This window comes from Diabrotica undecimpunctata, chromosome 1 (assembly GCF_040954645.1).
Source record: "Diabrotica undecimpunctata isolate CICGRU chromosome 1, icDiaUnde3, whole genome shotgun sequence".
Taxonomy (NCBI): domain Eukaryota; kingdom Metazoa; phylum Arthropoda; class Insecta; order Coleoptera; family Chrysomelidae; genus Diabrotica; species Diabrotica undecimpunctata.
In genome coordinates, this window is record NC_092803.1 from 169,972,865 (window position 1) to 169,992,399 (window position 19,535).

Consider the following 19,535-nt stretch of genomic DNA (forward strand, 5'->3'; position numbering starts at 1 on the left):
AAATATATGAAAAATTATTACAAAAAAATCCACAAGGAATCTAAGTTCCTGTAGTTGGCTATATACCCACATGTGGTTTTTACCCACATATTTAGTGGCTCAATACATGTATACCTAGTGCACTGATGATGGAATATGGATGCCGAAAACGTTTTGTGATATAGTCCGATTGGGTTTTCTAATTATATACCTTTTATAAAGGATTTTTAATAAAAAATTTTATTACAAAAAAACTTGTAAGTCGGTGGACAAAAGTCTACATTTATGATATCCAAATATAGATATTTAGGGTATTCTTCTTCCCATAACGACTACGTAACAGTTTCAGAACAAGTAGATGGTTTTCTGAAACAGAGGTTTCTACTTCAAAAAATGGGGTCATCCTTTCATTGCTTACTACCAGAGCATGCAGGGAAAAAATACCAATAAATGAGAAAAAGATAGAAGACGTTCGGAAAATAATTCCATATACTCCACAAGATAAAAAAGAATTTTACCAAAACATCCTTACATGGCCAACTACTGCATTAGATAATATTGAGGAAGAAGGGTAGTTTATGGAAATTATTTTTTTGTATTTGTTTGATTTTTATAAATTACTTTAAATAAAATAAGCTTTTTCATACAATTTTGTGTCTTTATTTATGTCAAAAAAATAAAAGTTGTAAGAAAGGAATAAATCCAAGATTTTCTTTATCGTTTTTCTAGATAACGAAAATCACTGGATGGTTTTTCACCAATCCAAATTAACTTTTATAAACTAAACTTTATAGTAGATGTCATTATTAAACAAGAAAAAATTAAATAGAACGAATACACAGTTTTTATTGATTTCCCGAAAATCTACTTATTGGATTTATTCCCTTCTAACTGGTGGTTCAATTGTAGGTTTGAAGAGTATAATGAAGTTTACTTACCCCGCTAGTGAAACTTCTGGCGTATTTAGATGAGCACAAAACAAGCAATAACAATACGGCAAAAAGAACGGAATGACTTCAAGTGATCTATGCGAGGTATTTAAGTCTAAAGAATCAAATATATGATCTAATCTAACCAAATGTCTTTGATCAACTTTGTACTCAGTTATCAGCGATTTAAGTCTACTTTCGGTTAGAAAACCTCCTTTATCAGACAGTACATCAAGAATTTTCTTCAGTAGATTTTTATAAAAGGAAGTGGGTGCCAAATTAAAATCTACTAGACTTTCGTCAAGAGTTTTTGTTTCAGAATCCGTAGGAGGTTTTTCATTTAGCAATATCTGTGCCCGTCTAAAAATAGGAGATCATAATTACATTGTTATGTTTATTCTTAATTTAAGAACATGCAGGTATTTAAAAATCACTGAAATATCTAACACTAGTAAAACCTGTTGATTGATTACTGGTTAAACTACAAATAAGCAGAAAAACATTAGATTTATTATTAATATTTGTTTTTGATAATACTCGACAGGCAACGAACAATATCCAATAAAACTAGACAAGTTATAGAATATCTTCAGGGTGGTCCTTAAATAATTGTACCAAAAGAAACAGTAGATTCTACACTTTAAAATACTAGGATTTAGGTCAACTTGCTTTAATAAAATATTGATATTAATATAAAACGTCCATGCATGAAACTAAAGACAAACCATCTAGCGCATGGTATTAACCCTCGAGCGGGCGCGCCCGTGTATTTTGTACACGTCCAATAGAAAAAGTCGTCTAAAAATAGAAGTGTCGTCAATCTGGCGATATCGTCTCGTCTATTCGTTCAGTAGAGATCTGTCGTTCGAATAGTTGAGTAATATTTTTTGTTGCAGCTGAGTTTTGTGATAATTCTTAGAAATACGAGAGTGTGACGGTTTTGTGTACATAATACACGGCGCGCCTTCTAGTGTAAGTATTTTATCCATTAATTATTTTACTTAATAAAAAGTTGTACATAATTCGAAATTAAAGTCAAATTAACTTTAGTTTTACTTTATTTTAGGTTGAACAGGATATTGTAACATAATTGAGAAGGAATATAACGTCTACGCTGAGAGAATATCATGTAAGAATTTAGTTGCATTGTTATATTATTTGTGTGTTACTTTTTTTTATTTTTGCAGGGCTAGAAAGAAGTTTTTAACTGAGGCTGAGTTATATAAAATTCTTAATGAAGACCCAGAAACAGAAACTAGTGAAATAGAATATTCCGATGAATCTGAGACAGATGAAGAAATAATACACCATGATGACCACAATTCTGAATCTGAACAAGAACAGAATGACCACGACAGAGCCAGTTTCTTCGAGGATAATACTGCAGTAAGTACGACTGCTTTCGAATATTTTCAAGGTAAAGATAAAAAAAACTGCATGGCGTAAGACTCTGCTGTCGTCGCAATCAAAAATTAAAAAGAAAAATATTATCAAAATACTTCCAGGACCAAAGACAGTGGCTTCAAAAGTGACCTCAGAACTTTCAGCTTTTGAACAAATTATAGATTCTGATATATTAGAGAACATCGTGCAATTTACTAATTTGTACATTGATAGTAAAAAAGAATCTGTTCAATATAAAAGAGAACGAGATATGAAACATACTTCAAAAAGTGAAATAATGGCGTTACTGGGAGTGCTTTACCTCCTAGGTACTAAAAAGGCTAACCATACTATCGCACTTGAACTTTGGACATCTGATGGAACAGGTATAGAAATTCTTAGAGCTGTAATGAGTTACAAAAGATTTTTATTTTTGTTACGTTTAATGCGCTTTGATGACAAAACCACAAGACATGAACGGAAAATATATGACAAACTTGCACCAATTAGAAAAATATTGGACGCATTTGTTAGTAACTGTAAAAATTCCTATATTCTTGGTGAATTTGTTACAATAGACGAAAAACTAGAGGGATTCAGAGGACGTTGTAGTTTCATCCAGTATTTACCAAATAAACCGGCAAAATACGGTATCAAGCTGTTCATTTTGGGCGATGCACAAACTTACTTTGTTGGAAATTTAGAGGTTTATTGTGGACGGCAACCAGAGGGGCCTTATGCTGTATCAAACTCTCATAGTGATATTGTAGATAGGCTAATTGATTATATAAAAGGTTCAAATCGCAATTTGACAACCGATAATTGGTATACCAGTTATCCTTTAGCTATTTCCCTTTTGGAAAATAAAATAACTACAATTGGCACTTTGAGAAAAAACAAAAGAGAAATACCTATTGAATTTTTACCCCAAAAACAAAAAGAAGTGGGAACGTCACTCTTTGGATTCCAGAAAAATGTCACTTTGGTTTCATTTGTTCCCAAAAAAAGTAAGTCGATCATACTTTTATCCACGATGCATGACACTGCCACCGTAGACGTCGAAACTTAAAAACCAGAAATTATTCTAGATTATAATGCCACAAAAGGCGGTGTGGATAATATTGACCAAATGTGTGCATCATATTCTGTAAAAAGAATAACCAGAAGATGGCCACTAATTATATTTTTTTCTCTAATGGATATGGCGGGTATCAACGCGCAGGTGTTGTTTTGTGCCAATTAAACAAATCCCAAAATATGTCGCCAAATTTTTCTAAAGAATTTAAGCTTGAGTTTAATGAAAGTACATCTTTCAGAAAGAGCGACAATGCGATATCTTCCTCAGGATATTCAAGGTTTTCTAATGAAATATAAATCATGTGAAGAACCTACTAGAACAGAAGTGCAAAGCTCTAGAAAACGTGGACGTTTTGCAATATGTCCAGGCTCAAAAAATTCCAGCACAACAGTTAGATGTGGGCTATGTAGAATATTTGTATGTAAAATGCATTCAGAAACCGCAATTACCTGCGTAAAATGTAAGAGCAATGAACGGCAGCAATCAGAAGAAATCGAGTAAAGTAACCCGTAGGTACATGTTTTATGTTTATTATTTTATGTAACAATAAACTATTTTTGTAAATCGTGGTTGTGATTTAGTTAAAACGCACTAAATTTGGTAAAATCAACTAAAATGTGTTTTGTGTACAAAATACACAGCGCTCCCGGTTATGAAACGGTAGTCGGCGCGCCTGCTGTAGGGTTAAGTAAACACACTTGCTATTTTTATAAACGCTCTAGACTCAGTACATCGAAGAGAGATAGGGAAAAAAACACGTTTTATCGGTTGTTCTTTTGTCCCGGTTATAACCGGTTTTTTATTTTTAAAGTAAAAACCGATTATTAGGTTTTTACGGTGATTAGGATTAGGTTAGGTATTATTTTTGATCCCAATCATAATTATTATTCTCAGGTAATTGTTCCAAACAAAACTATAATTCAAATTTTATTTTATTTTATAAATACAGAAGCAAACTGAAAGTGCAAAATTGTAACTATTGGATTAAAAAAACCAAAAACCGGTTTTTGGAAAAACCGTTTTTTTGGCCGGTTATAACCGCCGGTATAACCTTAAACCGTAAGCAAAAAATACTGGTATAACCGAAAACTGGTGTTTTGTCAAAAACCGCCATCCCAACTTGGGACGTTTTCAGATTTTAAGTACAATTTGTAATGATTCTGGTTTGTTTACTTGTGGCTGTCAGTTTGTTGGATTTTTTACTCTTTTCTGTCCTGTTTTTGCATTTAGAAGTTATTTATATTACACAAACAGTTGTTTTTACAACTAATTTTATATTCAAGTTTGAAATAAGTGTATTTTATTTTGCCATTAATTTACATACAGAGTTAACCTAATTCACACAGTTTTAAGGAATGGTTTTGTTTACGTTTTGGTAAAGATGAAAGAAATAACAAAAAGTAAATATTTTATTAAATTTTTTTAGATTATGCCTAGAAAAGCTCTTACCTCACAAGCACAAGAACACGTTTTAAATTTTATTCGAGTACTTTTGAATTAGGAAAAAGAAATGGGTACCGTTGGAACCATTGTGATCTGTTTAAGAAGTATAAAAAGTGCAATTTTCAAATGTGCCCTATTATAAAACTATAATAATGACAAGCATATATTTTATTCATATAACTTATTTTCCAACTTTATACATAACGAATAAATTTATAATTAGGAACTTTTTATTTTTGGTTTTTTTTTTTTTAAATATTGATAATATTTTAACTTTGTTTTAGAAGGGAACAGCTGCACTTACATTGACTGGAAAAACATTATACAATATATAAAAGTAAAAAAATCCTGTTTTATCTTCTCCAGGAAAAAACAGAACTCATTTAAAAACGAAAGCTACTGATATACCTGAGGGCAATAAAATGGCAATTCGAAATACAATATATAATATGTACCAAGATAGTAAGTAAACGAACTTTCTGTTGAGAATTACGAGTAGGACTTAACATGTTATAGTAATAAATTCTTCTTCTTCTTCCTACTTTATAAATAGGCTTAATGCCTGTTTTGCTTTGGTTTTTAGCCTCAATTGACGTTGTCTGGCCATCTTTTCCTGGGTCGTCCCAATGATCTTCTTCCATTTGGCGATTTGTCTCTTGATATTCGTACTATTCTATTTTCTGTCATTCTTTCGATGTGTTGATTCCATTCCACTTTTCTTCTTTTGGTCCACGCGTTTATTTCCTCTATACCACATCTCGCTCGTATTTCCTCACTTCTTACTCTATCTCTTAGAGTTTGGTTTGTTATTTTCCGTAAGACTTTCATTTCTGTTGTTTCCAGTAGTCTTTGTGTTTTCGCCGTATCTGCTCTTGTTTCCGCTGTGTACGTCATTATCGGTCGTATTGTTGATTTATATATCCTGGTTTTCGTTTCCGTTGTAAGGTATTTGTTTCTCCAGATTGTGTTGTTGATACATCCTGCTGCTCTGTTTGCCATGTTCACTTGTTTTTGTACTTCTTCTTCCACTTTTCCGTAGCTAGACAGTTTTATTCCCAAGTATTCAGTTTCCATGACTTGTTCTATTATTTTGTTATTTACGACTAGTTTACATCGTCTCGGTTCCGCTTATATCACTACTGTTTTAGTTTTCTCTGTTGAGATCTCCATGTTCTATATGAGCGCCGTATCTTCGAATTCTTTAATTAATCTTTGTAGGTCATCTTCATTTTCGATTGTTATTATGGCGTCGTCGGCATAGCATATTATCCTTATTTCCTTTTCTCCCATTCTATATCCTCTTCTTCTTTTAACTTTCTTTATGATTTCATTCATTATCAGATTAAATATTAATGGGCTCAGTGAATCTCCTTGTCTAATGCCAGTTTCATATTTGATAGGTTGCGATAGTTTTCCTTTACATCTTACCATAGCTATGTTATCTTTATATATATATATATATATATATATATATATATATATATATATATATATTCTCAATGGTTTTTACTAAATCCAGTGATATTCCCTTTTCATATAATAAATGTATCGCGTCCCGAATTCTCACTCTATCAAACGCTTTCTTCAAATCTATCAGACACATATATGCTGGTTTGTTGTATTTCAGCGACTTTTCTTTTATTTGTCTTATTACAAAAACTGCATCCATGCATGATCTTCCTGTCCGAAATCCTCGCTGTTCCTCTTGCAGAGATATTCGTTCGTTTATTTTTGTCGCTATTATTCTTGTTGTCAATTTGAGTGTTGTATTTAATAGATTTATTTCTCAATAAGTATTGGGGTCTTTCTTATCTTCTTTCTTGAAGAATATCACCATGATCGCTCTCCTCCATTAATCTGGTATTCTGTTCGTGGTGATTATTTTATTAATAAGAAGTTGCAGTTGTTGTACAAGGTGATCACCTCCATATTTTAAGAGTTCATTTTGTATTTGATCTTCTCCTGGTTACTTTGTTTTTTAATTTGTTTATTCCTTCTTTCACATCATTTTGGGAGATTTCGGTCTTTTCCTCAGTTATTATATTTGGCGTTTCTGGTAAAGGTTCTTCGTTTTGTTTTTTAAACATTTCTGTCAGGAAGGCCACCCATGTATCCTCTTGTATGTGTTCTATTTCAACTAGTTCTTTCATTTCGCTCCTTTGTTGTCTTATGAAGCGCCATATTTGTTTCTGTTGTCCATAGAAATCCATCTCTAGTCCTTTTGTGAATCTTTCCCAGTAATCAGTAGTAAATTAAAATAAATAACTTTTTAGATAAACATGTAACCCGTGAAGCATTGATCATGATCATTGTTCGATGAGCTCCAGTCTAAAGAAATTGTTTTTACAAATAAAGCATCCTTTAGTAGAATATTAAAAGATTTAGGCTTGAAATTTAAAAAAGGTGATCAATGAAGAGTGTAGGGAATTGATGGGTTATTTCGTCTCATTTCCAGCAGCGCACCAAACCCTCGTAGTGACCTGTCTAGTTTTGTTACAGGATTTAATCGTTTGGTAGCTAATTCGTTTATTTCCTCTTGTGGGGGTGAAAATTATACACTTAAAACTTTTTATTAGCGGTTTATTAACTTCCACAATATATTTTTTGTATACACTTTACAATACTAAACTAAATTTGACTATGCTCTTGTAAGAACAATTGTGTGGCACAGGTAAGAGAGAGAGAGGGAGAGAGCAACGTCTTGATCGACTTAACAACTTGAAAATACTTAAAGCGACTAGAGGGGGCAAAGGGGCGAAGGGTGTGCGGGCTGAAGAGGTGTCAAATATGCTGACGATATTCTGGTCTTTTTACTAATAGATAATATTTGATATTTAAAACTACAGAGGCGGAGTTAAATTAACTTGAAGTAGTAAAAAATTAGTTGGTTTTTCAACAAAGAGCTTTTATTAAAAGAACTCATATCGCAGCACAACGAGCGTGTTTCTTACGTCAATACATGGAAAACAGAAATAAAACATATCCACGAGAAGGTTTTTTTTAGAGGAAAGGTGGTTTTTTTTAGGGGAAATAAAATGATGTGGCAGTATGACAACAGCAGAAGTGTACGTAAACCGGTTAGGATAAAAAATGATTTATTGTGGTTCATGCCGGTTCAGCAAAAGGTTTTATTTCAGAAGCCAGTTTGTTATTTTGTTCTAAATCCTTGATTGCAGATTATCACGGTGAAATGAATAGTACAATATTTACTAAATGGATAAGTACACAATTACTGCCTAATTTAGAACACCCATCTTTGATTGACATGGACAACGCACCCTACCATAATGAAATCGTGAATAAACAACCTTCTGCTAAATGGTTAAAATCAGACATTATAGATTGGTTGAAAAAATACAATATTAAATGTGATGAACATCAGTTAAAACCAGAATTGTTACAATTGGTTCAGATGAATCGACAAATATATAAATATATATGTATATATATATATATATATATATATATATATATATATATATATATATATATAGAAAAGACTGAGGGAGACCTACATCCAGCAGTGGATAGATCCGGGTTAAATGATGATATATATATATATATATATATATATATATATATATACACAGATTGAACGAATTTAAAACGGAACATACGAAATCAATGTATTTCGGCTCAACTCCGCTCTAGGTGGTTGGCCAACAAAAGGTTGTCAAATAATTATATTATAAAAATCCAATACTTCAGCGGGCTGCTGGATTCTAAATTCTTTCAAGAATAAGTCAAAACTCCACCCAAATAGGTTGCCTAGAATCACGGAAAAAACTAGACTACACAAGCAGTTATTATGCTGTCAAACCACTTATCGCTTCCTTATAGTCCAAGAGATAGAGCCGAAGTTTTGAACTGATCAGTAATATGACATTTCTCTATTGGAATATATTCATTGTAACTGGGTTAAGACTTTGCCTTACAGGCGGACGCCCCTCTTGGTACAGGGGGTGGCTATACAGGGATGAAGTTGTCATTTTTTGGGAAAAATTAACGATCGATATTATGGCTGAAAATTTGCCCAGAGGTATATTTAAGAAAAAAATGTGATTTGTAAAGTAAATATGACTTAAGTTTAAAAAAAAAACATTATCATAATATCATTTTAAAACTACAAAATATTCTATAAAAGATTCAGACGATGACGTAGAGTTTTATCAAATGTTTTAGAAAAGTTTTTCTAAATTCTTTTTCTTATCAGAAAAATCGTTTGAAAATTTTTGGAAAAAAATCATGGTATAACTGACAGAAAATCGAAAGGATTCTACAAATTAGATTTTACCTCAAAAAATTTTCATTTACGGAAATGTTTTTGGAAAATTTTGAGGAAAACTCGCTTTTTAGAATAGTAACAGAAGTGAGCATACAAATTTTCAAATCAATCGGTATAAAAATATCATAATAAAATCAGTTTGAAAATTGTTACCGAGACCTAAAATGCGCAGGCAAGTGGTACATTTGATCCCGTTTTATGGCTCTCTGTACCAACCCAGCTGTCCGCTCTTTTCGATTTAGAGTTTTTAGGGGCTAAATAATGAGCCATGAAAATGGCGGACATATTACTTATCGTTAATTTTTCCCCAAAAAATTGCAATTTTACCCCTGTCCGCCACCCCTTGTGTATCCACTCTCGCGTCCGCCCTTTGGGATTCCGTCTAGTTATACCAAGATCTTACTCTGGGCCAATTTTCAGCCATATTATCGATCGTTAATTTTTCCGAAAAAAATTACTTCATCCCTGTATAGCCACCCCCTGTACCACGAGGGGCGTCCGCCTATAAGGCAAAGTCTTAACCCAGTTACAATGAATATATTCCAATAGAGAAATGTCTTATTACTGATCAGTTCAAAATTTCGGCTCTATCTCTCCGACTATTAGGCAAGCTCCTCTTTCCTTTAAAGGAGACAGATAGTTGAACGATATTTTATACAATGTCTATCACCGGGTATGGATTTATTTTTGTCCAAGTTTTATATTGGTCCACTATTTCAAATGCAGTTCAAACAGACATATATTAAATTGTATGTTCCGTTTTAAATTCGTTCAATCTGTATATATATATATATATATATATATATATATATATATATATATATATATACAAGAATTACTGGATATTAGTGACTGTCAATATAAACAAACAACACAGTTTATTAGGGTTGCAGTCAGAAAATTGGCCGGGATGTTAATGAAACACTCTTATGACTTTTTGTCTAGCTTTCGGAATGGTTTTATTCCTTTTTCAAGACACTGTAATAAGAAAAAGTGTAAATATTTATAAAATATCACAAATCTTCAGTGCAACTTACTAGTCGTTGAGATTATTTATAAAAGCATAGACACTCAACATTAATAACACACACATCAAATATAAAATCGTGGTATATATATATATATATATATATATATATATATATATATATATATATATATATATATATATATATATTGTAGATGAATAGAACATGAACACGAAGTGATTAAATTGCCATCATATCAACCATATTTTAATACTATTGAATTAGTATGGGCAGATGACAAGACTTATACTATAATACATATATTGGCAGAGATGGATAGAGAGATGAACATGTTTTAAGTATGTGGAAGGAAGCAATTCAAAAATGTAACGATGTCGCTTGGGCAAAGCGGCTAGAACATACTTACAAATTAATTGAACGAACCTGTAATAATTAACATTGAGGATAACAGTTAAGATTCTGAAGGTGATGAAAACACACTGTAAATATGATGTATATAATAATAACTTTAATACCCTGTATCTTTCTTAATATCAATATTTTATTAAAGCAAGTTGACTTAAACCGTATTATTTTAAAGTGTAGGAAAGAGCTCAAGAATCTTCTTTAGTGTATCTTAGATATTTGATAAAGTATGGCATGATGCATTATATTTATCAAGCTGATTTTGTGTTTGACAATAGTGGGACTAAAATTGCCACATCTGCTGATGATATTACTTAATGTTTAAAAATATGACTCTTGCAGTATAGTCCAGGAAACGATTCTTAAAATGGGACAACACAATTTTTACGAAAAAGAATTTCGATTTGCATAAAAATTTAAGATTATGTTCATCTTACCCTCTACTTCAAAATTTATATTGTGCCGACAGACGCTTTTTATTTTTTAAGCATGAAAACTATCCTTTATTGCCAAACTCTATAAAAAAAAATAAGCTAAAGAGTGACATTTGATTTAGATGAATTAAATAATGATTGTTTGATACTCTAACTATATTTGTTGATTATTTCAACCCTTTAAAAAGTATTTCAATGCTTCAAAATTTATTTTCTTAAGGTTGAAAACTACCCCTTATTCCGAACTCTACAAAAAAGTTTATAAACCGAGAAATTTGGTTAAGATGAGTTGCATAAAGATTTTTTGGTGCTCTAAGTATAATTTTTAAATATTTCAACCCTTTGAAAATTCATATTTAAGGCTTAAAAGTAGCCCCTCATGGTCAAAATGTATAAAAAAATCTTAAGATAACTAAATTTGGTGTGAGTTACGTAATGACAATTAAAACATAATATTAATACAGCCCTTTAATATATATATTTACAATTATAATAATACAATTTCACATATAAATATTTGTAATTCATATAATATTTTTTATAAATCAAATCTCACATAGGTATTATATTATTCAAAATTTCAAACTTTATTTTCGCCGTTCGTGTCGCTTTTTACACCACCTTCTTCGTCATCTTCTATGATTGGAGTAGTATTACTGCAATTATCACCAGAACAACCACAGCAAGTTGGGTTACAAAATAACCCCAATTTTCTGCAGCTACATGAGGCACCGCAACCTTTCTTGCAGTGACAAAATATCGTTTTTAAAAGTTCTTCAGGAGCAGGCTGATTCTTTAAATTTTAATGGACACATCGATCCATCTTTTGAAAACCACCCAAGTCAGATGGCTGAATATTGTAGTTTTCAAGCAACTGCTGGACCTGTATGAATGAATTTGAGCGTGTATGTAAGTTTCTAACTGTTTCTGTATGCTGGTATCTGATCGGCCTATGGTGGAGCAGTACGGCAAGAGATAAGGGCTTGCGGCTTGGTGATACTCCTCCATAGATCCCTACCGGAAGGGCGTGTGCCGCCTAAATACCGGGTGTATATATATATGTAAGTTTCTAAGGTACAGAATACAAAAAAGACACCTAACTTAGATCACTCGGCTTCCAATTGGATTTCTCCATTTTTTTCAAAAAAATTTATTGGTTTTTTAACCATAATTTTTATTTTTTACCTTACAAAGTTCTGTACAAAGGCATTTTGTAAGTTTTTATAAGAGCTACAAGGCTAATTATACATAATTATTTTAAAACCCTCAGTTTCAAAAAAGATTTAAAAAGTTTTAATTGTCAATATCTCACTTAATTTTACCGTACAAAGAATTTTTGCAAACAAAATTCTTGGGAATTAAAATGGCTATAATTTTATATACACTATGGTGCAAAATTAACCGGACACTCCGATTTTTTCTAAAAACTGGCATTTAAAAAAGTTTAATAAGATGTTACCAATTAAGTATTTAATGATAAACAAAATTTAAAAGTCAAATTTATTACAACTTTATACTATTATAACAAGACAGTTGCACAGAAAAAATAATAAACAATTCAAAAAATTTGAAAATCTTTAAAGAAATTTTTTAAATATAAACATTTTTTATGGAAAACGATATTTAGTAAAGAATAGTACCTCCACGAGCCCTAATAATTATGGCTCTCATTTGATCAGGCATACTTCCGATTAAGGCAGCAAAGTCTGCTTGAGGGATTTGCTCCCTTTCGTCACGAACTGCTTGCTCCAAATCATTCTTTGTTTCAAACTCACCATAGTTACGTCGAATACGTCGTCCCAGAATATCCGATGGATTTATTGGATTTATCTCTATTGGATTTAATTCTTCACTCCTTGAGGGCCATGATAATAAACGAATCCCAAGTTCATCCAAGTAATCCTGTGTTATTCTTGTGAGGTGCGGACGAGCATTATCTGGCATCAGACGAAAATTTTCTCCAACAAATGGAGTAAATGGCACTACATGATCTTCCAAACATTGCTGAATATGCCGTTGAGCGTTCAAATTGCCGCCTTGAACTGTGATAAGTTCTGTATTAGCCTCTAAGCAAATTCCTGTCCACACCATTATACCACCTCCACCAAATTGAACTATCGGAGTAAAACAACATTGTTGATAACACTCACCAGCCCTTCTCCATATCCTAGGGCGCTCATCTGATGACAGCACACCAATCGTCAACATCCCAATTAAAATGTTCACCAGCGAAGTGTAAAAAAAAATACCATGGACAGCGAAAATCACAAATATAGATGTCCTTAAAAGAATAAACCAAGAACGCCAACTTTTCGAAACCATCAAGAAAAGGAAAACGGCGTATCTAGGTCACATCATGCGAAATGAAAAATACCAGTTCCTCCAACTTATAATCGAGGGTAAAATTGAAGGCAAGAGAGGAATGGGACGCAAGAAAATGTCCTGGCTCCGAAACATAAGGCAATGGACAGGGATTAACGACATACAATCTCTGATACATATTGCAAGAAATAGAGAATTAATGGAAAATGTGATCGCTAACATCTATTAGTGGATTTGCATCTGAAGAAGAAGAAGCGAAGTGTAAACGTTGCCTCCGATGATCTGCTGTTAATAGAGGTCCCGTGACAGTCATTCTGGACCTTAATCCATATTCATTTAAGCTTCTTCGAACAGTATAAACAAAAGCTGTGATTCTATGGACATCATTTAATCGTTAAACAAGTACTGGTGCTCATCATGTACGATCGCGTAACGCTTGCAACCTAAGAAAGCGATATTTAACCTAACTTGTGGTTCTTAGTCTACCTTGACCTGGACTTCTGGTATATTATCCTATTTTCCGAAATCTTTGTGTTGCATCAAACACTGTACTTCGAGAAATTTCTAAAGCACTTGCGATGTAACAATGTAGCGATGTGCTCCGCCCAACATCCTGTAAAGCAACAGCTTGTGCTACTCCTGATGTCATAATTCTTTTAATGCAAGTTTTAAACAGAAGACAATATAAAAAGCTACAGCCGAACTTATAATCAAGTACAGTACCACAATAAACTTAAATTAATACTAAGTCACCATTTCACATTAATAACAAATCGTAGGTGTAAAAGTGTTGTTGTTAGCACAAAAAATCTAAACAGGTTTAAACAAGAAAAAAACGTTATGGCTAATAAGTCATAAAATACAATTCAAAAAAATTAAACAAGTTTTGATCTAAACACCAACAAGAGTGTCTGGTTAATTTTGCACCCCTGTGTATAAATATTTTTTACGTATCTCTAATGCTAACCTTTCTATTTTGAAGAAAAGGGCATTTTTACCAAATTACACAAATTTGTTACTCGCCTTTAACGCCATTTTTTTTCTAACTATTCATTCTAAGTTGGCAAAACTTCCAAAATGTATTAATAATACAGAAATAAAGAATACTGAACAAGGCCAACGACTAATTTTAATTAGGATGGTAATTAGGGGGTCACTCAATTTTTGTAACTTTTTTTTAAATAGGTCTTTTAAATACTTTAAATTAGTTTTCGAAAAATGTGTAGTTTTCCCATCATTTAACTTTAACTCCAAAATTTAGCATTCGACCAAGAAGAGCCAACCTATAATAAAGTATAATTATATAAAAAAAATTTAAAAACAAAAAACAATTTTGTTTATTTTTTCAAAAGGTACGTTTTTGTTAATTACAGTTTTTTGATGAAACAAATAATTTTGGAGTTATTAGCAGCAAACTGAATAAAAACATTGATTTGAAGCTATTTTCTTGTGGCATTTTAAAGTAATTACTATTTTAATGGCAATACGCCACAATTGAAGGTTCAAGTAAGTTTATTTTATTAACATTTCAATTGTGAAAATACAAACAATAATAAATTTTCTAAATGTTTATATTTTGAGAACGACTTCCGAAGTGAAAATTGAAACGTCAATAAAATAAACCTACTTTAACCTTCAATTTTGGTTTATTCCCATTAAAATAGTAAAACATTGAGTTTTTTTATATAAACTAACACTTTCAATAGCAAATAAATCGAAAACTATTAATTTTATCAAAAAAATGTATAGAACATTTTTTGCTTAGAGTTAACTTTTCTACCAATTTTTGCAGTCAAAATAAAATAAAAAATTTTCCCCATGAAGGCAGTGGAAACTGCCCCCATGGTGAAAGCGCCTTTCGACATCATATATATTTTGAACCTTGGACTATCCACTACTTATTTCTAGTCGAGAAACCTTCGTTTCCTCGACTAGTAATTTATGTTTCATATAAAATTAGATAACGTTAGATATAAGGGTATATGTGTATGCGTGTGTAAAAATATAAAATTAAAAAATATAAGAACTTTTTACCTAAAACTACTCATGGAACTATAGTCTAAAAAAATTTGTTCTGGCTGGACCCATTTCTTGGCCATCTGTTGTTCATGCAGAACTTTATCAATATCCATTATTTTCTTTAGAACTTGCTGACAATCTTTTTTATTTATTTCCCAGAGCTTATTAAAATTTTTTTCGTTAACTTTAGCAATGTAATCAGCCCTTTCTTCAATCTCCAAAATTCGTTGATGTGTTTTACTAATCATTTCGGTGGTTTTTTTAATGTTATTATTTGTCGTTTCCTTGTATAAAGATAATTTGTGTCTCATATCAGTTATAACATCTTGCAGTTTATTTATTCTTCGCTTTTGTTGACCTTTTAGTAAAATATTCTCGTCTTCCCTTCTTGCTAGTATTTGGTAATTATAGTCTAATTTCTCGCTATTATATAAGGTTGCAACTTTAATGTGCTCCATCTCTTGACGGGCAGCATCAATTATACCAAGGAGTTCAAATTTACGAGTTCTGAAATTCTCTTCAAAGTCTTCGCGTATACTCATCATTTTCTCTTGAAAATCTTCTAATGCACGGAATTGTTCTTCTGATTGGGGAGCTTCTACATCGCACATATTTTTATGCAGGTCCGCCCTAGCAAAACAATTATAAATAAATTGAGAAAAAAATATATTTTCAACATTCCTATCATATTGGAATTGAAGTCAAACAAACCATCAATAAATGGCACTTTATAAATTTTTTAAAGTTTTCATGCTATAGTAGTATAGTAGAATATCTAATTATTAAAATACTTTGGACGTATTATGAGAGCTGACACAGAAAATATAGAAATACTTCAAGAAAAGGTAGAAGGCCGAAGATTACGAGAAAGATCTCCAACAAGATGGATCGATCAAATTACAAGGATATTCAAAAGACCTATGCATGCGTTAAAATAAATGACCAGAGACAGAGATCTTTGGAGACGGACAATACACATCACGATTAAAACTCAATTTTCTCTCAGCGTGGTGTTTTAAGGCTAAAAAACCTCCTAACAGGAATATGGCGATATCTAAAACAAAAGGAATGGGTCCCCAGGTGGGTAGACCATACAGTAATGGCAAATCCCACTTCTTTGGAAAAAAGGACAGCTTCATGGAATCTGGGGGAAGCAAGAAATCGCTAAAAACCAGGCGATTGAGCATTGCAACTCTAAATATAAGGTCCTTAAGCAAAAATAAAAAAGTCTATGAACTCGAAGAAGACATCAATGACTTAAAATGGGACATAATTGGTCTAGCAGAGGTAAAAAGAAAAGGGGAAGAGTGGATAACAACACTGGAGTCCGGTAACGTCCTATATTACAAAGGGCGAGAAGAACAAAGCCTAGAGAGGATTTCTAATTTCCTAGAAATCTGCACATAAAGTAGAGCAATTCGTAGGAATATCTGAAAGAATTGCAATGATGTAAAAGACAACATCTCCCTGAAAATATTCAAGTATACGCTTCAACCGTAGCACATCCCGATGAAGAGATAGACGAATTTTATGAGAAAATTGCAGAAAGTAGCACGAATTATCACAGCACGTATACGATGATAACAGGAGACTTCAGCACTAAGCGGACAATGACTTAGCGTATACCGAAGCGTATACCGAAAAAACCGAAAACTATATATACAGCGTTCCACGTTAAGAAAATAACATTGCGGAGATAGGGCCATGTATTTCTTATGGACGATAGAAGCGCAGCGATGCCACGATGAACACAAACCCGATTCAGGGTTGTATAATTTGTATTTTCGTTTTCACAGACATGAATTAAATAATTGTTTTTTAACGTAATTGACCAAAAGTGTCCACTCGAAACAAGAGATGAAAAGTAGGGAAAATGATTTTAATTAAATAAATAGTATTTACAAAAGATAATTTTATTTTATCTTATTTTAATTATAGTAACGACAGTTTATTTGTTTTTCGGTAAGAATATCATATACCATGAATCATATAAATCAGTAGAAAATATTGCTTAGTTAAATCATGCACTTTGCCGGCTATTAAAAATTTAAAAGCAAATAAACGGGCCGCTTGGAATGCGTATATCTAATTACTAATTGCAACTTAAAATAATACGGTGTGCGTATGTCAGCGATTTTATGTCGTTCTCTATATTATAATGATAATAAGGCTTTGTGGTTCTTCAGCTTCAGTTGTTATTCTGACTTTACAGTTAAATGTTAATTGACAATGGAAATTCGAAAAATATATAGACAATCTAGTAAACCGCATGCCTGAGAGTTTTGGCAACACTGATCTCCATAAGCCTAATGTTATTTTCTTAACGTGAAACGCTCTATAGGACAATTCGGCTCTGGAGTTAGAAATGAGAGAGGAGAAACCTTGGATAACTCCTACAAGGCCACAAATACTATGCAATGAACACATTCTATAAGAAAAAACCTCAAAGAAAGTGGACGTGGCTATCCAAAGATGGAAAAACTCGGAACGAAATAGATTATACACTGTGTAACGAAACAGATATCATACAGGACGTAACAGTAATAAATACGGCGTCAGTAAGTAGCAATCACCGAATGGTTAGAGCCAAATTAGAGATGAGACATAATAAAAATAGAAATAAATTTAGAAAAACTTGGAATATAGACATAGATAAACTAAAATCTAATACAGAACAATATAAAAGCAAGTTAAAACCCGCGAAAGTATTAAATCTAGATAAACTTAGCTTAAATGAAATCAATGAAGTCATAAAAAAAACTATTAAATGCAAGCTCAGAAGTGGCAACCGCTAACAGAAAACGAAAATTCAAAATAAGTGTAGAATCGCAAAACATGCTGAAACAAAGAAAAGATCTTCTGAGACAAAACAAAAGAGACATTGCAGAATTTAAGGAACTTAATCAAGTAATAAGAAACCAGATAAAAGAGGACATTAAAAAACATCAAGAAGACCGTATAGAACAAGTCATAATGAAAAACCCAAGTCTCAAATGCATTAAACCGAATCTAGGAAAGAAAAACATAATAACCATTAAAAATGAACAAGGACAACTAGAAAAAAGTAAATGTGATATAGCAAACGCAATTGAAAAGTTCTACGCCGATCTGTGTCATTCCAGAAAAGATCCCTATCCTCAAAGCAGAACTTAAAAAGGCAGATAACAAATGTCAACTCAGAAGTGATGCCCGAAATAAGCCACGAAGAAATAGAAAGAGCAGTAAAAGAAATAAAAAGAAATAAACCTCCTGGAAGCGATGGAATCCTAGAAGAAATGCTAAAGCAAGGCGGAGAAGAAGCCATCGTATATTTAAAAATACTATTTAATAAATGTCTATTCGAAGGCAACTGCTGACACCACAGACCTGAAAAATTATCGACCAATAATTTCCCTTCTTTCACAACTTTCCAAAACCCTTACAAAAATTATTACAAACAGGTTAACAATTAAATTTGATAGATATCAACCAGTAGAACAAGCCGGATTTAGAAAAGGATACAGCACCTGTGACCATCTATACACTTTGAAAATCCCAATAGAAAAGCCTAACAAATATAATCTCCCATTATGTCTGGCTTTTATAGATTATAAAAAAGCTTTTGATATCGAAGAACTGTGGGCAATAGAAGAAACATTAGTCAACAACCGGATCGAGTCCAGGTACAGAATATTACTACATAATATTTACGAATAACCTGAAATGATAGTGACGTTGGGTATCAGAATCGAAACAAGACCAGTAAAAATTAACTGAAGCGTAAGACAAGGAGACACAATCTCTCCAAAATTATTTACAGCTGCTCTAGAAGATATCTTTAAGTCAATGGACTGGGAAAATAAGGGAATCCGTATTAACGGAAGATACTTGAACCATTTTAGTTACGCAGATGATGTAGTACTAATAGCCGACAAGTGGAAAGCACTGAATATGATGATTGAGGAGCTACACGCAGAATCCCTAAAAAAAGGGCCGAAAATTAATTTCAGCAAAACTAAACTAATGTCAAATAAAGATGATAAACCTATGATAAACATCCAAGGGACAGAGATAGAACACGTAGATAAATATAAATATCTGGATCAAAATGTCAAGGCAAGCAAAGAAAATCAGACTACCGAAATAAGCAGACATGTAAAAATGGGATGGGCAGCATTCGGAAGACTCTCATACGTACTTAAAAATAAAAATATACCTCAAAGACTGCGAACCAAAGTGTTTAATTCCTGTGTCCTACCTGTATTTACATATGGAGCTCAAACCTGGACA

General features: G+C 32.3%; 1 protein-coding gene across 2 annotated transcripts in view; it reads right to left on the bottom strand.

The window, feature by feature from the left end:
• LOC140432558 (dynein regulatory complex protein 1-like) overlaps window positions 1–19,535 on the bottom strand; it is a 49,169-nt gene that overhangs the window by 21,814 nt on the left and 7,820 nt on the right. For both annotated transcript variants that reach the window (XM_072520522.1, XM_072520521.1), the window contains exons 4-5: window positions 15,282–15,896; window positions 918–1,268 (exon numbers count right to left, since the gene is read on the bottom strand). In XM_072520522.1, coding sequence (XP_072376623.1) covers window positions 918–1,268; window positions 15,282–15,896 — 966 coding nt within the window. The remainder of the gene's footprint in view (window positions 1–917; window positions 1,269–15,281; window positions 15,897–19,535) is intronic.